The sequence below is a fragment of the Chaetomium fimeti genome (genome assembly GCF_033439085.1).
Source record: "Chaetomium fimeti strain CBS 168.71 chromosome Unknown B0H64scaffold_3, whole genome shotgun sequence".
NCBI classification, from domain to species: domain Eukaryota; kingdom Fungi; phylum Ascomycota; class Sordariomycetes; order Sordariales; family Chaetomiaceae; genus Chaetomium; species Chaetomium fimeti.
Window position 1 is genome coordinate 4,255,076 of NW_026944331.1, and position 19,253 is coordinate 4,274,328.

At 56.2% G+C, this 19,253-nt stretch overlaps 8 protein-coding genes across 8 annotated transcripts; 5 read left to right on the forward strand and 3 right to left on the reverse strand.

The window, feature by feature from the left end:
- Nucleotides 1-608: 608 nt before the first annotated feature.
- Nucleotides 609-4,239, reverse strand: B0H64DRAFT_340057 (ribonucleoside-diphosphate reductase large chain). The gene is made up of 4 exons (XM_062801222.1): nt 3,881-4,239; nt 3,666-3,823; nt 1,084-3,601; nt 609-1,020 (listed from the first exon to the last, which is right to left on the reverse strand). The coding sequence occupies exons 1-4, from the start codon at nt 3,897-3,899 to the stop codon at nt 977-979; spliced, it is 2,739 nt and encodes a 912-aa protein (XP_062661513.1). The 5' UTR covers nt 3,900-4,239; the 3' UTR covers nt 609-976.
- A 479-nt stretch (nt 4,240-4,718) lies between these two features.
- Nucleotides 4,719-6,439, forward strand: B0H64DRAFT_135833 (uncharacterized protein). Its single transcript, XM_062798205.1, has 3 exons — nt 4,719-4,915; nt 4,981-5,158; nt 5,226-6,439. Exons 1-3 carry the CDS (start codon nt 4,817-4,819, stop codon nt 6,341-6,343), a joined length of 1,395 nt encoding a protein of 464 aa, XP_062661514.1. The 5' UTR covers nt 4,719-4,816; the 3' UTR covers nt 6,344-6,439.
- B0H64DRAFT_458694 (centromere protein Chl4/mis15/CENP-N) lies at nt 6,440-8,168 on the reverse strand. The gene has a single exon (XM_062807420.1). It carries the CDS (start codon nt 8,005-8,007, stop codon nt 6,499-6,501), a length of 1,509 nt encoding a protein of 502 aa, XP_062661515.1. The 5' UTR covers nt 8,008-8,168; the 3' UTR covers nt 6,440-6,498.
- A 524-nt stretch (nt 8,169-8,692) lies between these two features.
- B0H64DRAFT_474018 (uncharacterized protein) lies at nt 8,693-9,811 on the forward strand (the record flags this gene model as incomplete). The annotated part of the gene is made up of 4 exons (XM_062808027.1): nt 8,693-8,924; nt 9,157-9,255; nt 9,311-9,420; nt 9,476-9,811. 4 exons carry the CDS (start codon nt 8,693-8,695, stop codon nt 9,809-9,811), a joined length of 777 nt encoding a protein of 258 aa, XP_062661516.1.
- A 766-nt stretch (nt 9,812-10,577) lies between these two features.
- B0H64DRAFT_393603 (kinase-like domain-containing protein) lies at nt 10,578-12,270 on the forward strand. The gene is made up of 2 exons (XM_062803651.1): nt 10,578-11,309; nt 11,383-12,270. The coding sequence occupies exons 1-2, from the start codon at nt 10,739-10,741 to the stop codon at nt 12,126-12,128; spliced, it is 1,317 nt and encodes a 438-aa protein (XP_062661517.1). The 5' UTR covers nt 10,578-10,738; the 3' UTR covers nt 12,129-12,270.
- Nucleotides 12,271-13,016: 746 nt separating this feature from the next.
- B0H64DRAFT_135886 (uncharacterized protein) lies at nt 13,017-13,848 on the forward strand. Its single transcript, XM_062798206.1, has one exon. The coding sequence runs from the start codon at nt 13,175-13,177 to the stop codon at nt 13,796-13,798; it is 624 nt and encodes a 207-aa protein (XP_062661518.1). The 5' UTR covers nt 13,017-13,174; the 3' UTR covers nt 13,799-13,848.
- A 594-nt stretch (nt 13,849-14,442) lies between these two features.
- Nucleotides 14,443-15,994, forward strand: B0H64DRAFT_373271 (uncharacterized protein; the record flags this gene model as incomplete). The annotated part of the gene is made up of 2 exons (XM_062802278.1): nt 14,443-14,722; nt 15,375-15,994. 2 exons carry the CDS (start codon nt 14,443-14,445, stop codon nt 15,992-15,994), a joined length of 900 nt encoding a protein of 299 aa, XP_062661519.1.
- Nucleotides 15,995-16,285: 291 nt separating this feature from the next.
- Nucleotides 16,286-16,848, reverse strand: B0H64DRAFT_393608 (uncharacterized protein). Its single transcript, XM_062803652.1, has one exon. The coding sequence runs from the start codon at nt 16,616-16,618 to the stop codon at nt 16,436-16,438; it is 183 nt and encodes a 60-aa protein (XP_062661520.1). The 5' UTR covers nt 16,619-16,848; the 3' UTR covers nt 16,286-16,435.
- Between the last annotated feature and the right edge of the window lie 2,405 nt (nt 16,849-19,253).

Genomic DNA, 19,253 nt, shown 5'->3' on the forward strand with positions numbered 1-19,253 from the left:
CCCAATTTCCTCTGGGACGACTGTCTCACAAAATCTCCCTTGATGTGTCTCTGTTGTTGTGTGTGTTGTGTGCTGCGTCACCCTCGGTAGCGAGACCTGCTCCAGCTGGAGAGACTGATTGTGGAGAATGGCAAGGCCTGGCCAGACAACCAGCACAGCACGGTTTGTTTGACTCTCTGCACAGTTTGACTGCCGTTGCGTCAATCACGGCGACGGGGTGACATGCAGAATGAAACGCCAACCTCGCCTGGAAGCATCGCACAGCGATCACCAACGCCCCTGGCGTGACATGAGTGACGGACAGGTGGTGAGACGCATTCGTTTTATTGAGTCCCTCGCAATCACTCTGCGGTTCCCATTGCGGAGAGAAGAAACCACTCCGTTGGTTCTGGTATGCAGTTTGCATGCATGCATACAGTTATGCTTCGTAAATGCCGTGCGGTTTTTTTGGGGTTCTACCACGCCCGACCTGCAACGAGCGGCGCCGTCTTACTAATCCCACGCCTCGCGCGCTGGGACGGAGTTATCGTTTGCTTCGATTTGCCATCTCCCCTCTTGCGTGCGAGACCGTCATCTTCATCAAATCCGCTGCCGCCGGTGGAACATTGTTATGTAAGGGGTATTGAATAGACAACCTCGCAGCATGGCTAAGCAACGGTGCGCGCATGCGCTGCCCGTTGCTGTGGTGGTACATCTAGAGAAACATGCTCGGACAAACATGTCGAAGACAGACCGAGAAACCCATGATCCAACACCCGCCCCGAGAAAAAGCCTCGGGCATAACTATTGACGCCCCTCCTCTCCGCCGTGTACGCCCGTCCATGCAATGAACGGCCCGCGGCGTGAGGGTGTCCGCATATGCCAATAATGATCCATAAAAAGGAAAACATAAACCGTAAAACCAAATCATGCCAGGTATTAATCCCATCGTCACACTACATTGCGCCATGCCTCATCCACATTCGGGTTACCACACTTAACCGCTGCACATCACACACTCCTCAGGGTTCTCAATGCTGCCTGTAACGTCTTGGTTAGCATGGTTCTCGGATGAAAAACGGGGGTCGGTGTTGGAGAACTCACAGGCAATGACGGCCTCGGAGTAGATATCCAACTCCCGCTCCTTGCTCTCGTCCTCCTTGTCCTCAGTGTCCTTCTTGGAAGTGAGGACGGGCGACCCAATGTCCTCCGGCTTGGGCTTGTCAGTCGGCTCGGTGGGCAGAGTCTTGGGGCTTTCGCCCTCGTCAATGTCAGCCTTGAAGGCAGGCGGCTTTGACGGCGAGGCGAGGATGCGAGCCTTGACGTCACTGACGGTAGGGGACAGGGGAGGGGGCGTGCTGGGAGTAGCAACACCGTTGGCGCCATTGCTCTTGGGCGTGCTCTCCTTATTGACAAACGCCATGGGACGTGGCACCGCCGATGGTGACGACATGTAGCTGCCGGCCGGAGGGCCGCGCTTCTTCAGGCCCGACGACGTCTTGCCGACGTTGGTGTCCTGGACGCGGAGCGCCTCCTGATCCACAGTGAACTGGATGGGCTGGGCGGCAGCCTGGGTGCGGAGGTAGTACATGCCCGTCTTGAGACCAAGCTTCCAGCCGGTAAAGTGCATGCTGGTGATCTTGCCCATGCTCGGCTCACGCATGTGAATGTTGAGCGACTGGGATTGATCGATGAAGGCACCACGATCGGCAGCCATCTGAACGACGGTGCGCTGGGAGATTTCCCAAACCGTCTTGTAGAGGGCCTTGGTATCGGCCGGGATGTTGGGGATGTTTTGGATTGAACCACCATCGGCGATGATGCGGTTCTTCATGTTGTCAGACCAGAGACCCATGTCAACAAGGTCCTTCAAGAGCCAGGGGTTGACAACCTGGAACTCGCCAGCCAGCACACGACGCTGGTAGATGTTGGACGTGTAGGGCTCGAAGCACTCATTGTTACCCAGGATTTGCGAGGTTGAGGCGGTCGGCATGGGCGCGAGGAGCAAGCTGTTCCGGACACCATGCTCCTTAATCTTGGCCTTGAGAGCGTCCCAGTCCCAGAGGCCGGTCGGCTTGACGTTCCACATGTCGTACTGGAGGATGCCCTGGGATACCGGCGAACCTTCATAGGTGGAGTATGTGCCTTGCTCCTTTGCCAGATCGCACGAGGCAGTCAGAGCCGCGTGGTAGATGGTCTCGAAGATCTGCTTGTTCAGCTCACGGGCCTCGGGAGACTCGAAAGGCATGCGGAGCGCCAGGAAAGCATCCGCCAGACCCTGGACACCGACGCCGATGGGGCGGTGACGCATATTGCTGTTGTGAGCCTCCTGGACCGGGTAGTGGTTGACGTCGATGATCTTGTTCAGGTTGCGAACGACGACTTGGGCGACTTCGTGCAGCTTCTGGAAGTCGTACACACCCTGGTTGTAGTCGACGAACTGAGGAAGGGCCAACGACGCCAGGTTGCAGACAGCGACCTCATCGGGCGCCGAGTACTCAATGATCTCCGTGCACAGGTTGGAGCTGCGAATGGTGCCGAGGTTCTTCTGGTTGCTCTTGCGGTTGCAGTGGTCCTTGTAGAGCATAAAGGGGTTACCGGTTTCGGTCTGGGCCTCGAGGATGGCATACCAGAGCTTCTGGGCCTTGATCGTCTTACGGCCACGGCCAGCCTTCTCGTACTTCTCATACAGGGCCTCGAACTCGTCGCCATAGCAATCGGCAAGGCCAGGGCATTCGTTGGGGCACATCAGCGTCCACTCGCCGTTCTTCTCGACACGCTTCATGAAGAGGTCGGGAATCCAGAGGGCCAGGAAGAGATCGCGGGCACGGATTTCCTCCTTGCCGTGGTTCTTGCGGAGGTCAAGGAACTCGAAGACGTCGGCATGCCAAGGCTCAAGGTAGATGGCAAAGGCGCCGGGGCGCTTGTTGCCACCCTGGTCAACATAGCGCGCGGTGTTGTTGAAAACACGGAGCATGGGGATGATGCCGTTGGAGGTACCATTGGTACCGGCAATGTATGATCCGGTGGCACGGATGCGATGAATGTTGAGGCCGATACCGCCTGCCATCTTGGAGATCATAGCGCAAGTCTTGAGGCTGTCGTAGATGCCTTCAATGCTGTCGTCCTTCATGTCAACCAGGAAGCATGACGAGAGCTGGGCCTGAGGGGTACCAGCATTGAAGAGGGTGGGAGAAGCGTGTGTGAAGAACTTGGAGGACATGAGGTTGTATGTCTCGATGACGCGCTCCACATTGTCTCCCCAGATGCCGACGGCAACACGCATGATCATGTGCTGTGGCCGCTCGACGATCTTGCCGTTGAGCTTCAGCAGGTATGAGCGCTCCAAGGTCTTGAAGCCGAAGTACTGGTAGTTGAAGTCCCGGTCATACACAATGGCCGAGTCGAGCTCCTCCTTGTGGCGCATGACACACTCGTACGTCTCCTTGGCAATCATGGGAGACGGCCGTTCATTCTTGGGGTTCACATAGTGGTAGAGGTCGCTCACGACGGAGGACCATTGCTTTTTTGTTTGTTTGTGGAGGTTGGAGACGGCAATACGGGCAGCGAGAATGGCGTAGTCGGGGTGGGTGACTGTCATGTATGCGGCAGTCTCGGCAGCCTGGAAAGAAGGTGTGAGCAGTCGGACTTAGAAAGGGGGTTTTGGTTTTCCGGGGTGAGCATACCAGATCATCGAGCTGGGCGGTTGTCACACCACCATACACACCAGAGATGACCTTCTGGGTGATGGCAACGGGGTCGACATGGTCCACATCAAGGCCATAGCAGAGACGTGAGACACGTGCTGTGATTTTGTCGAACTGAACACGTTCCTGACGCCCGTCTGAAGAGTGAAGTCAGTATTTACCAAGCCTTCTATCACGATCAGGTGAATACATACCGCGCTTTCTGACATACATGGTGTCGGATGTGTCGGAGCAAGGTACGGAAGAAAGGCGGTGATGGAAATGGGAGTGCGGGGAAGGATCGTCAAACAGCAACTGGAGTGACTTGTCTGTCTCCTGTTGGTCTAGGCTCTGGGTGAGGCCAAGAATTAAAGAAGGCTGCTTTGAGTCAGGCCTTTTCGTGAGGGGGTTTGGTGATGTTGTGTGGAGGATGTGATGTGGGAGGGAGGAGAAAACACGTTCCTGCTCTGCACTCTTTTAAAGGTGCTGGGTTGTGGACCGCGTCCGACGCGTGCCATCAGTTTTTTGGCGCGTCACCACAGCCCCGCCTATTAAACAAACAGCTCGGGCCATGTCACTGTGCCGTTGATGCCCCAATGCCCCACCATATCAACTCCTACCAATCCCTGTATTTGGACCTGGGGTCTCAGGCAGCAGCGAGCATGCACGGCAAGTGCTCTGAGCCATTGGGCAAGATTTGGGTTCTTGTCTCTAACTCCATCTGTTCTTCTCCGCTGTTTTGGTCTCAGGTTCATGAGGTTACAAATCGCAAAATCAGCTTATGTAACCGTCCTCTTGAGTGTGGGGTTCCTGGTTGGGTTGGTTCAGTTGTCTGCTTGTGGGGTGGCATGGTGGCTGCTGCCCCTGTCGATATTTAAATGCGTTTAAACGCCCAGATGCCAAGCCTCCATGCCCCCAACGGCGCCTTTGAGGACGGAGTTTGAGAAGTTCAAGTGAGGACATTTGTGAGTCAAACTCTCAACATCAGGGCATTTTAGGGCTAGGAAAGGGGTTATAAATACTAGACCTGACTGAGTATGAGACTGAGACCTTTCACTTCGGTATCACGGATATCACGGATTTCACTCGCCAGTCCATCGACTCCATCGACTCTGGGCAACTTGTCCCGTTTTGCAATCACCAACTCCAAAATGGCTGAACCCAATACGAATACCAACCAGCCAAACGGCGCCTCGACAAATCCGACTACTCCTCTCCCCACAAGCACTTACATGCCTCGATACATCGATGTAAGACTTTAAAATCCATATCACATCTCACAAAATACACCCTAATTCTCAACTCCGTCTCCCAGATCGGCATCAACTTGGCAGATCCCATCTTTCGGGGCCGCTACCATGGCAAGTCACGCCATCCGGATGACCTCAAGGGGGTCATAGGGAGGGCCGTTGAGGTTGGGTGCTCAAAACTTATCGTTACGGGCTCGTCATTCAAGAGCTCAAGGGACGCACTCAAACTCGCCAAGGAATTCCGTTCGTCCCTCCGTACCCCCGGGCATCACAACCTGAGTGACTGACTGACACTGTTCCCCTGGCCCAGCCGGCACCGTCTTCGCAACCGCAGGTATCCACCCCTGCAGCAGCTCCATCTTCAGCCCCTCCCACCACAAACACCACGACGAGAGCCAGAGCGAGGGCGAGGGCGAGGGAGAAGAGGCCGAGCACACCCCGGCCTGCGGCCCGGACCCAACCAAGCCGATCCTCGACGGCGACGGCGTCGACCACGCCCGCAGCGCCAAGATCATGACCGACCTCGCCGACCTCATCACCCAAGCCCGCAGCAGCAGCAGCAGCAACAGCAGCAACAACAACACCCCCGAGCTCGTCGCCTTCGGCGAGTTCGGCCTCGACTACGACCGCCTGCACTACTGCTCCAAAGAGGTACAGCTGCACTCCTTCGCCGCGCAGCTCGCCCTCGCCGCGTCGCTCGCCCCGCAGCTGCCGCTCTTCCTGCACTCGCGGGCCGCGCACGGCGACTTTGTGCGCCTGCTGCAGGAGGCGTTCGGCCCGCGGCTGGAGCGGCTGGAGAAGGGCGGCGTGGTGCACAGCTTCACGGGCACGGCGGAGGAGATGAGGGAGCTGATGGGTTTGGGGCTGTATATTGGGATTAATGGGTGCAGTTTCAAGACGGCGGAGAATTGTGAGGTTGTGCGCGAGGTGCGGCTGGATCGGCTGATGATTGAGACGGATGGGCCGTGGTGTGAGGTTAGGCCGACGCATGAGGGGTGGAAGTATCTGGTGGAGTGGGAGGTGAAGGCGAAGGCGGCGGAGAAGGCGAAGGCGGATGCTGCTGCTGCTGAGGCGGAAGCTGCGGCTGCGGCTGCAGCTGCGGCCCCTGCGGATGCAGACACTCCGGTTGCCTCTGAAGTTGAAGGAGGGACAGGACAGCCGGGGCGGAGGCAGAGGCCCAAAAAGCAGCCACAGCAGCAGCAGGGGAAAAAGAATCAGAAGAAAGAGTCCGAGGTTCCCGACCGGTACAAGGTGGTCAAGAAGGAGAAGTGGGAGGAGGGTGCCATGGTCAAGGGGCGGAATGAGCCGTGTACGATTGAGCGGATCGCCAAGATCGTGGCGGGCATCAAGGGGGTCTCTGTTGAGGAGGTGTGCGAGGCAGCGTGGGCGAATACGGTCAAGGTGTTTGGAGTAGACTCAGACTCATAGACTCGTTGGTTCCCGGGGGGTATTGTTTCTTGCTGATAGACTGGTTTCTTTTCCAGGCTTTGTCCAGCGAACAAGTTCGGGGTATATAGAGATGACTTTTCATACATACGCAGCCTGATACAAATGGACTCATACCATACCTCCCAAAACCAGCACTACAACCCCGACCCCTTGTGCCCGCGTATCCTCCCATGCCTGACAGCCCCTACCGTCACACCCTCCTCCCCCGTCATCCACCCGGGCATCCGCTCGCCGTCGATGATCCCGCTCTCCACCAGCTGCCTAATGCCCGCAAACACATGCGACCCATGGAATGTCAATTTAACCCGCGGCCGCCATTTCTCATCATTCTCCTCGTCATCCTCCTCCTGGGGGCCGTCCTCAACCCCCTCACCCCCCGGAAACGCATCCTCCACCACAACATCCACCCTCTCCACGCCCTTCCCATCCCCCACCAACCCCGTCCCCCCAAACCGCGCTTTAGCAACCAACCTCGCCCGCTTCAACGCCCTCCCCTCCTCATCCCCACCACCAGCAGCAACCCTCTTCCCACCCTCCACCCCCTTATCCCCCACCACCCCTCCCTCTCCCTCCCCCCCATCATCCACCCCCAAAACCGGACCAGGCAGCCCCAAATCCAGCGGCGACTCCCTCGCCCCCCTGCCCTCCCCGGCGTAAACACTCCACCCGCCCCCCGCGGCATTCGTCCTCCCGCCGCCCCGCCGCGCGACCAGCTCAGCCAGGTTGCGCGTGACTAGGCTGGTCGGGCGCAGGGCGACGCGGCGGCGCTGCAGGGGCTGCGAGAGGGCTTTGGGGAGGCCGTCTATGAGGAGGTGGCGGAGGGATTTGGATTCGCTTGCTGTGTTGTTGTGGGCGAGGGAGGGTGGGTTGTTGGGGAGGGGGGTAGTGAGGGTGGTAGTGGTGGGTTGGGTGAGGAAGAGGTGGGGGGAGGCGTTGGGGAAGGCGATGTAGACGGTGCGGGAGGTGTCGAAGGTGGTTGTTTTTGTGGTTTGCAGGGCGTGCTCGGTGTTGTAGGGGGAGTCGAGGATGAAGATGCGCAGGATGAGTAAGGGGAGGGTCTTGTGCGTGTCGAAGTTGTAGTGGGCTTTTACGTCGGGCAGGACCTGGGATTGGAGGGTGCGGAGGAAGGTGGAGGGGTGGAAGCGCGGGATGGTGAGGGACTTGTCGTCGAACTCGGGCGGCTCCTCGCCATCTGGGTCGTGGGGCGGTTTTAGCGGGGTGATGCGGTAGGCGGACCATTTTTGTGAGGTTGGGTGGTCGTAGAGGTATTGCAGGTCGGCCATGGCCAGCTGGTATAGGGTTAGGCCGTGACGCCAATCACCCTCGGTGATGCGGTCGAGAACCTCTCGTTTTGACCCCTTGCGGGCTTGCAGGGAGATGTAGTGTTCCCGGAGGGCTTCCGGGGAACGGGCTGGGGGGTAGAAGTCGCCAGCTTCATCATCCTCGTCCTCGTCCTCATATTCGTTCTCGCGTAGATAGGGCAAGGCCAGAGGTAAATTGTTTTGATCTAGCCAGTCAAGGGCAACTAAGAGGAGAGATGAACGCGAGAGGCGGCTGAGGATCTTGATGGCTGCTGGGTTGGTCGGGTCGACGCGCAATGTCGACGGTAGACGCGCCGTTGTGGGTACTGAGATACGGGCCATTATCCAAGGGTCAAGGCTCAGATGGGAATTGATCTCCTTGGGTCTCAGACCGTCATCAGGCTATTTTGATGGCCTTGAATGAGTCTCAAACTCACCATGTGTTTATTAAGAGATTGTCGGTGTTGCTTGAGTTGTTGATAATTGATATCCGTACTGTGTGGTTCGGTTCCACAAGCGCGACGGGTTCATGCCAAGCAACCGAAGGAGGTCAGGTACGATGGAAGTATTTAGTATTTACAGATCTGTACGGAATACACCAATCCCAACCACTTCCTCCTGACGGAAGCCACGACACAACTCTCTCAAATCAACATCGACTGGTCAGCCGCCTAAAGCTGTTGTTTATTGACTTGATGATTCCGTGTCGCTGATCCGCCGCAGTGAGACGGGGGTTATTCATGGCAAGGGAGAAAGACCCGGGGTAACCGACCCAGAAGAGTAACTTTCACCGTATATAATCCCGGAACTGTACCAGACGTGTTTTATCCCATGCATTTTATGTCCATTGGCAGTATTCGTAAATCGAGCCGGTTCGCTCGACATAGTTTGCGTTATGGTTCTTTGGTGTTCCCTGCGGCCACCCTCCCTTTTCGTTGCGGGCACGCTGAGGCAACGACTGTCACGGCGGGCGACACGATGCCCGATACTCCCCTCCGAATTGGCGCCCTCCCGAGTACCACGAAGAATGTTTTCAAAAGGACTGACGATTCGCGGCGAGAGCGGTGCCGGATATCGCCTCGTCCACCCCTTGGGAAGACCAACAGCAAACGTGTGGAAGGCCGTTCACGAGTCAGACGACCACTCCGAGGTCGTGGCTAAAGGGCCTTCGAAGGACGACGACGAAGCCTCGAATTGGCCGGCCTTTCAACATGAAACCAAGATGCAGCGTCTCTTCTCCAAGGATCCCTTGATCCGGCGTATGCTTGATTTCTTCCCTGGGACCGATACAATGAGGCCCATGATGATCTTGGAGCCTTTCGGAAAGACGCTGTGGGATGCTAGAACGACGCGCCCTTTTAGTACACACGAGATCAAGTGGATCATGCATGGAGTTTTGATAGCCTTGCTGAATATTCATCAAAAGGGCCTGGTCTTTACGGGCTAGTCGTCACTCCCTTCCAGTTTTCTCTAAGCTGACTCCCGAGACAGATCTCAAGATGGAAAATGTCGGCATTAGTGGATTTGATAACGAGAAGCCTAATGAGAACCCACGCGAGATTAGAGTGAGGCTCGCGGATCTCGGCGCGGGTAAGGCCGCATCTTGTCTCCTGTACATTGCAAAATACGGCTAACCTTGACGCAGTCAGCAACCCAGGCACCCGAGAGATCTCGGCCCTGACATACCGAAGCCCAGAAGTGCACTTTGGAAAGGCATGGGATCAGAGCACCGACATCTGGTCGTGGGGCACTATTGTATGTGGCACCCAACCCCCCCTCTAGTGCTCCCTCTTCTCACATATACCTACAGCTTGCGCAACTCCTCTTCGCCCAGGTCGATTTCAGTTCACCCGGAATGTACGACTCGATCGCAGTCGGGTCACTAGACGAGAAAACAAAGGCAGTGCGCGACGCCATGGCCATCGACTTTGACCTGCACTCCCTGCCCCTGTACGCCGACGACCCCACGTCCCAAACGATGCTCCCGCCCGCACGGCCGGAGATGGCGTACAAATGGGCAGAGGCAATGATGAACAAGGGGATCTCACAAGAGGACATCCAGTTTCTGGCCAATACCTTGAACCCGCTCCCGGGGGGCAGGTTCACGACCGTGGAGATCTTGGAAAGCGGATATCTCGATATCTGACTGTCTTCTCTTTGCGAGTGTACATACCCCCAAGTAGCCACGTCAGTCTTTGTAACCTACAGATTGGAGTTGTCATTTGAGTGACCCTTAAACGACCGCAACAGCCGATACCCACACTGCAGGTCCCCGCGAAACGACCACGAGTTCCGCGACAATGGCATATGGTTCTCAAGCTGCAGTGCAAGCTGTATGCCTGTTACACGCCCCCGCCAAAGAACGTTGCGTCATCAGTGTACCGTTTGGTGAGATTCTACGAGCCCTTTTCCGACTATTTGGTTTTCAAGACGTGCCAACCAAAGCAAAAGCTCAACTTGATTTCTGGGCCGGAAAAACAAAAGCCATCCGGGGCCCAGGGCAGCTGTATTGACTCAATTTACTTTTATTTTACCCGATATCTTTTATTCGGTCAAGTTTGTTGCGCTCGTTTTCATTTAATTTACTTCTTGCTTGATTTCTCATGTTCCTTTGGAGTATTAGTAGGTAGTTCTGTGTTTGCCTGGAAAACTGAGGGTCAAGAACCAGTACGTGTAGCTATAGGGATAAGAAGCCGCCACCGTTGAACAACGATCATGGATGAAGACCAGAAGGTGCCGTTGTTGTAGGAGACCATCCAGACATTAGAGGTCGTGCCTCCGGACGACTGATGATAGGATCTTTGTCCCAAAGGACCAACAACCAACACGGAACGTAGGTCGCCCAAAGCCAGTCGCTTCAGGGACCAATGACGGAAGAGCTCTGTGTGACTCCCTCCCAGCTTCCATAAAAGGAACCTTTCATCTTCCCCCCAATCCATCCATCGTTTCTTGGATTATATTTTCTTGTTTTTCATCCATCGTGTGAAATTTGCCCGCCAAGTTGCTCTAGCCTCCTAGGTACTCAAACGCTCATCGGTCCTCGCCCGTTCAAGACAAGGAAAAGGTCGCCGCCATGTCCGAGCCAGAACCGGTCGGGCCGCGCGCCTGGCGGTATCGATACACCGGGTTCGTGATGCGCGAACACATCGAAAATGTCGAGTGCTACACGCCAGGTGGCTATCATCCAAGTGATATTGGCGACACTATCACGAACGGCCAGGATAGCTACACTGTCATCCATAAACTTGGACACGGGGGTTACTCCACCGTGTGGCTGCTCAAGCGACAACGCAAGCACCCTGCTGGACAGCAAGAAGAAGACTATCCTCCAGTCTCGTTCCACGCCCTCAAGATCCTTCGAGCCGACCTCGGCGATACCCGCGCTGATCATGAGCTGAATTTTCTCCAACGCCTCGGCCAGGTGGGTAATTCCGAGTCTAGTCACCCAAACATCGCCGTGGTCGAGGATTCATTTACTATCTCGGGCCCTAACGGCCAGCATCACTGCCTCGTCTCGCCTCTCCTCGGGCTGAGCCTTCATTCGATCAGTGTCGAGCGCTTGACTCCTTCCCAACGACATCATATATGCCAGCAGCTTACAAGCGCCGTCGCCTTTCTCCACTCCCATCATATCTGTCACGGTGGTAAGACTTTTTGCGTCCAGTGTATACTTCTTACAATAAGAAATTCTCGCTAACTAACCCATATTTATCCCAGACCTAACCCCTTCAAACATCGCATTTGTAATTCCAGGTATACAGTCCATGACCGAAAGCTATCTTCTAGAACTTCTTGGCCCGATTCACGACGGACGACTTCGACTCCGTGAAGGCCCTGTACGTCACTCTAAACACGGCCCAAAAAGGGTAGTTGCAGCCGCCTCCTTTTCCGGATTTGATATTTCATCGTTGACAAGTATCCGAATTATCGACTTTGGCTGCGCTTTTCTCAGTACCAGCCCGCCACCGACCCTGGGATGCCCCGTCGAGTTCTTCCCGCCAGAACTCCTCTTTGGCTCCCCAGCTTCGACCCAATCCGATGTCTGGCAGCTCGCAGCCCTTGTTTACTTCACCTACACCAGCTCCTACATGTTCCAACCCGGTTTCCAGGTCTTCACCCTGCTGGTCGCCTTTATCGTCCAGCACTATAGCCCGGTACCCAGTCATTGGAGGGGAAACTTTGTCTGGAGTAAGTATGGCGTCGCAGAACCGGGACAACTACCCGTGGTACATCCCGAGCCGGACTGGTGGTATGACGACAAGCAGCCGACAAAGTCGGTCGAACAGCACGTCGCCAGACAAGCCCCTTGCCTCTCGGCAGCACAGCGGGACGAGCTTATGCGCGTGCTCCGTGACATGGTGACCTGGGAACCGAACCGACGCATCTCGGCCGCCGAAGCACACCGCCGTCTCCAGTCCCCGGTATTATCCACGATGATTGAAGAGGCCGCGGAAGGTAGGTAGGTAGGTAGGCAGGTAGGTACAAAGGCAGGTAGGTCGGGGCGCGGTTTTTTATCCTGTAGTTATGTCGGGACAATGGCATCCATTTGATTTGGCGAACCAGGACAGATAATGAGAAAATTGCACGACTTCAGTTGAACACTTGCAGAACTCTCTATTTCTGTGAGTTGATGTCACGGTATTTATGTGACTAATCACGGAACCGCTCTCTGAGAGGTTTCAGCAGAGGCCTCAAATCTGGTAATTGGTGCGGTGTATTCAGCGAAGCCAAGGGGTCTGCAAACATCGTCAAGCTGGCCTCCAGGTATTTCTATCTTCCCCGAGGAACCCTCTGCTCACCATGGAGGAGTAGGAAGAATGATGGGGGAGAGGAAGGGGATTCTGGGATTGGGTGAAGGAGGGAGGAGGGAGGATCATTACCGACATGCTCACAGACGACATTAGGATTATGGCTGGCATGTATATGACTACCGCGGTTCTACAAAGGGTCCTTGGATGGATGGCTGGGGATTTCCATAACTAGATCAGTATGGTATTATTTCCTTCAGATGGCTTCAGTGCGTTACAAAATAATACCTCAAACTAGGATGAGACCGGAAAATGCACACGAATGTAGCTGCACGTCACAATGAATAGGGGTAAAAGGGGATAAATATATATACATAATTGAAGAAAAAGATAACCCATGAAACATACGCAACAAGATACTCGATAATATGTGATAGCTTAGCATCTCGGGGAGAAAAAAAGCTGGGCTCCCAGTGTAGTCGTCGACCAAACGTCGACCGCAGGGCCAAAGAAGCTATCCGTACATCAGCTCAATTTACTTTGCGTTTTATCACTCGATTTCATTTGATTTGTTTTCCCCGATTTTTTTCATCTGATGCTTTTTGCTTAGGTAGACTTATTTCCCTTGGGGTTCGCCTTTTTTTAGCCAGAGGGTGCTCAGTTCTTCGTCTTGTCAAGTCAAGATCCTGTCTGTCACGAACACGAAGATTCCCGGAAGAATGCGCAATACATGCAGTTAGCCGGAAGTTCATGCACACTTCATGCACACGAACTCCCCAACCCCACGCCCGCTTTCCGTCATATTAACTACCCCCACTCATTCCCATGTGAGCGAACCTGATTCCAAAGGCTACCTAGCTTCGTCCTGTTGCACAGCCGTGATGGCCCGCCGTGGTTGGAATCGACAGCAGAGCTTTCTAATTGACGCCTGCTCGCGCTGGGCAAAGCACGTGCCGGAGACAAAAGGGCGGACGAGTCCAACGGGCGAACTGTTTTGCCGAGCGTGTCCGGCGCTGGCAGGGCGGGCCCTGCCGAGTTCGGCGTTGGGCCACCCGCTTCTCGTTTTCCCTTTCCTGGAAGTCCCGCCCAGCCGCATAGCAAAAGCTTCGCCCCGAGAAGGAGCGCTGTCCCACTCGTCAATTCATCACCACTCTGCAGATCCGAGACAGAACGGCCAAAGGGCGTGGCGAGCTGTCCCCACAAGGCGGAACCGTTGCATCAGAGTCGAGAGGATCAAAGATCAAGTATCAAGGTCGGAACCACAAGACGAACGAACAGCGAAGTCTCGTTACGATCCAATCGGGACACTGCGCAGTCGCGCAAGACATGCGCATCGTGGAGAACAAAGCTTCGGCTGGAAGTTGACGGGAACAGCAGTCAATTGAGTAACGCGACTTGGTGATGGAAAAAGGCCAGCGGGCTGCTTTCCTCTTTCGATTGGCTCTTCCTCGCGCTGGGTGGGTCATGGAGGGGCAATTTCGAGATTTACCGAAAACGTGGGATCAAGTTTGATCTGACTAATTGGGGGCATCGGTCCGCGGGCGGTGGTGGTCTGCGGGAACTGCACCTGCACACCTGCACCACACACCACGCTCCACGCACCACGCTCTCGGTCCTTCCGACTGCCCTCGCTTCAGACAGATCTTGATTTGAACTGTCCATATTCCTCACTTTCCTCGCGCCTCGCCTCGTGCACTGAAACTCCCGACGCCATCACCGCCAACACCCGCTCTGCAAATCATCTCACAACACGGTGGTTCGCTTTCTTTGTTTCATCTCTTCGCCCTCTGACCCGACCTGCCGAAGTTAAAGCCGAGTCAACCTCCGGAGGACCCCGCTTAGCACCCTTTGTCCTTGCACCTGCTTTCTAATCACCGCACCGACATCGCGAGACGGATTCCCACATCACCCGCCTCCCCCCGAAACTCGACCACTTCGAAACCCAGCCTCGGGGACACAGCCAGTTTCGAACCAAAACATCCAGTTTGTTCAAGGCCGGCGACTCGACGGAGCGCACACCGGACGAACCATGTCGTCTTACGGCACGGGCAGGGTCAACGTCTCCCAGTACCTGCGCAACCTCAATGTGCAGGGACCCTCGGTGGAGGAGCCGTTGACCGACGAAGACCTCGAGAAGGATCTCGCCCTCTTCACCAACACACAGTTCTTCGACTTTGAGACGGGCCAGCACACCGACTATCAAGCGCCTCCCGTCAAGCCGGATGCGATAACATCACCCACCGAAGATGCGACGTCGACGGATTCCATCATGGGCGATTTCCCAGCGGGCTACGAGTTTCCAATCCCAGGTTAGTTCTGATTTATTTTCATGATTTTCAGTTGCAAGTTTCTTCCTGGTGTGTTGGAGTTGTTGGCGTTTCTCATATTACTGCTTTGCTTTATTTCCTACCACTATGAGCCGGTTTCAACGGACTCTCTCTCTACCTGCATAAGCCATTGCAACGCACGCGTAGCGAGCAAGTGCGTCGTGGCGGCACGGCAGCACATGAGATCAACACCCTTCAGCGTCAGTCCCATGGGAGGGCGCAGGCAGACGGACCAAGGAGCGTCTGTTCTCTTATCACGCATCGGGAAACAGAGCGTTCCACCCCACCCCCGATGATGACCCCCAAAGTTCCGGGCCAGGTCATGATTGGAAGGCTGGCGGTCGAATGCATGCGCCTGGGGAGCACAAGTCTCTGGGCCCGCCTAAATGGCGTCTGACAAATGATCGTCGCTGCCGACGATGGTGCCATTTCTCGTGACCTGGGGGGGATTGCACCATCGACCATGGGGCATCAACAATGGACCGCCCGACCATGGCCCTCAATATCCCCGGTCTCCGCCTCTTCCCGCCGGCGGCGCCGCCGTTGACTTGAAATTGTCTTGGCTTATCACGAAATTGGCTCGACCCTCGTTGTCTATCGTTTCCGTGCGCTGACCATGGCACAATGTCTCCAGGCGATTTCAGTTTCGGGGACTACAGCAGCAACTTCACCTCGCCCACGGGCCCGGCCTTCCCCGACGCGCTAGGGAACCTGCAGCCGATCCAGCCCAGCCCACAGGCGGCGTATTCCGCGCAGGTCCCGCACCAGCAGCACCACCAACCAACAGGGTACGTACCAGGAGACGGGGCCGTCGCGGGGGGAGCCGGCCCGGGTAGTGTTGTGGTCAAGGAACGCGAGGCTGAGTCGACGATTAGCGGACATGGCCACGCGCCGAACGGCCGGGTGCTGAGCTTCGAGGACGCGTCGCGGCTGGCGGCCGAGGAGGACAAGCGCAAGCGCAATACGGCGGCGAGTGCGCGGTTCCGCATCAAGAAGAAGCAGCGCGAGCAGGCCCTCGAGAAGAGCGCCAAGGAGATGACGGACAAGGTCACCAGTCTCGAGGGCCGCATCTCGGCCCTCGAGACGGAGAACAAGTGGCTCAAGAGCCTCGTCACCGAGAAGCACGGCGGCCGCGACGACATACTCGACAAGCTGCTTAAGGAGGTCGCGTCGTCGTCGTCCTTGTCGTCGTCGCAGGACGATGGGAAGGACAGCATCAAGGTGGCTGGCGACAAGTCCAAGAAGAAAGATTGAATAAACGAAAATGAGGTTCAGGGATATGAAGCAACATGATTGATCTCGTCATCGGAGCGGCGTTTGCGTGGCTGGTGCCGCGGAGGGTCTTGGGGGGGAGGGTACGAAGCAAGCCCGATGGGAGGACCGATTTGCGTTTTGAATGGCAGCGGGCTGGTGGCTAGCTTTGGCTTTGGCTTGGGGCTTCTGGCTTCTTTTTGACGGCGTTCTTTGCTTGCTTGCTTGCTTGCGCGAGTGATTGCGTGTTGGCCTGAATATACTTGACGAATATTCCATCTCAAGCTGGCTTGATGGCGTTTGATATGATGATGAGATGTGTGGTCTTGCTCTATTCTGATCGTCTGATCGTCATCACGCATATCTACTCGTAACTAACGTGCTCTCGATTCCCCTTTCGATATCAAACCTACAATCCCCTACCCAACTACCCAACACCTACTCCTACCACTTACCACCCCCCTCCCCATCCCCGGGCGCCAAATCAGCAGCCCTCCCAGCCCTCAAATTCCCCAGCCGCAGCTGGTTCCGCTTCCCGAGGATCCGCAGCGTGTTCTGCCGCTCGATCCCGCTCATCTCGTGCCAGTTGCCGATCCGCGACACCGTCCCGTCGCGGTTCACCACCATCGGCCCCAGCGCGTCTAGGGCGACAGACTGCCCGTTGACGTGCACTGTTGTTGTTGCTGGGGATCCGTCTGGTTCGGGGAGGGCTGGGATTGCGGTTGCGGTTGGGTTTGGGGTGGTGGTGGTGTCATTGTTGCGGGCGGTGGTGGCATCAACGGTGGGTTCGGGTTGGGGCTGCTCCTGCTCCTGCTGCTGCTGCTGCTGCTGCTGCTGCTGCTGCTGCTGCTGCTGCTCTGGCTCTGTCTCTGCCTCGCTGTGCTGGGATGGAGGGGCGGGCGCGGGTGCGGCGCCCCCTGAGTCTGCGCCCGAGTCCGAGCCTGCGTCTGCGTTTGCGTTTGCGTCTGCTGCTGGAGCTGCCCTCGCCGAGGCGGTGGATGGTGAGTTGCCGGGGCGCGGTGGCGTGCTCGACTCCAATGCGGGGCTGCCGCTGCTGGTGCCGCTGGTTGCCGCCGTGGTACTGGTGGTGGTGGTGGTGGTCGTGGCTGGGCTGAAACCGGCCTTGCTGCTGCTGCTGCTCATCTTGCGGAGGAGGAGCGATTGAGCCGAGAGCTGAACCTGTGGTGTGCGTATCCTGGTCGTTCGTGGGGGTACGGTGCCGAGGAGGGCTCGGCTGAGGATGGCCGAAGGTCTGCAGCAGGCCGCCTGGAGTCGTGTTGCTGGGATGCGGGTGGGCATTGGGATTGGTGAACCGGCACGGCACGCGTGTGCAGTCGGTGAGCTGCCGACTTTCCGTGGAGGGGTTTTGGTGTTTCTGGGGTAAAAGGCGGATGCGGCTATGATTTGTTCAAAGTTCGTTGTTGGGATGCCTTTTTCGGTGTGCGAAGTGAAATTGTGGGTGTGTTGCTTGATGAACGATCGATCTTGCAGGACAGAGACACTCCAATTGGCAACTCCTTCTTATTGCCGTTGAACCCTGTGAAGCTCACTCGGTCTACTAAATATGCCACCGATATTTGTGGCTGAGAGCCTCTTCAGTTTGTATGTGAATATGTCCGTACGTGAGAGATGGCATAAAAGCTTGGCTAGAAAGATCTAGAACTTCTCCTTGCTTCCCTCGGTCTGCCACGGTGAGACCTTCACCTGCTGGCCCAAGCTCGACGCCAAGAACTTCCAAGCAGTGTTCCAGCAACGAATGTCAACACCAGCAGCCCCTGATTTCTTGGCGCTAAACCGGACTTCCTCTTCAATGGCAAGAGCGGTCAACCTGTACGCAGCGCACGAACTGCCTGCAGCTGCACATCGGCAGAATATCCGAACCCTTCTCTCCGTATAATCGTAAATTACTCGTGCAGAAAACCTGCGATTGCAGTGGACAATTGCCATCCTCCGTTGCGACTGCTGTTGTGTCCCTCTTTGTTTGGCGCCGACGACAACCGAAGCCCTGATCACGCAATTCATCTGTCGGGAGGCGTCACCATCAGGCCTTTGATCCTTGTCCCGCTTCCGATGGCAGCTTCCTAAAACTCCAGCCAAAGAATTTTCCTCCCACAACCCACTGCCATAGCTCGAACCCCGGCACCAGTTCCTTCCTCCCACTTGATGGTTGGCATTGTCCACTTCCCGCCGTTCCATTGACGAGGTTCCAGGTTCCCTTTGAGGGCCGGACCGGGAGTACGACATGGTGTTCCATAATCTGCCTTGTCTACCCACCCCCGATTCGGCAGGTCTTGCTCCCAGCCCGTCCACGGCTCGCGGCCAGAACACCAGTTTCCCGCCCTCCCCCACGGATTTCCATCCCAGTCTGTCCGGAATTGGAACTTAAAATCAGGGGCCGGGAATAATATGGGGTAAAAGAAACCCGGGACAAGCACCCGACTGTCTTCAGCTCCCGTGTCTTGCAACCATGCCTCCCGCGGTTCTGTCCGCGGCTTTCCGATATGTCACTGAAGTCGCACCGCGGCCCGTGGGGGTAAGCTTCCCACGTTCCACGTGCCCGTTTACCCCAATTCACCTTTCAGCTACCGGGGTGGGAGTGGGGTGCCTCCCGGTCTCCTCTCCCTGCCTGGTTTGACTCTGACAAGTGCCTGAGCATTCACGAGAGGACCGTTGCCAAGTCAAGGCAGCTGTCAACTTCATCGACTTCTTGTCTCTCTTTTACCTGTTATCCGTGTTTTCGTCTTCCTCGGCCATCCCCAGTTTTGGGCTCGGCTTCCGATTGTGTCCGACCCCGAGGACAATTCCTCTTCCTCTCCCATGACGGGCTTTCCTCTCCAAGACAGCCCGGTCCAAAGAACGGCCCCGAACTTATTTTTGTATGATGCTCGCCTTCTGAGCAAAGCCATTGCGCCCTCTCCAAGCGGTATCGATCCATCTAGGTTGTGCAAGTCTAACACCGGCCCCGACGGACCCAGGACCTATGCCGTGGAGAAGTTCAGTCCGCCACCCCCCGCCAATTTATGTGCTTCGCATGATACCACCACTCGCGAGACTTATACCAGCTTATCCGATCCCGTACGAGCCGATGGGACCACAGAGCGCGACTCGCTCTCCTCGGGCTGGAGAATAACCCACCATGTTGAATCAACTGTTAGTTGCCATGCAGTCGGATGAGACAACGACCTCAAATCTGGGACAATACACAAGGAGAGGGGTGTCAACCCGCTGCACTGTCTGGTTGGAAGTGCCAGCACGCCGTGGT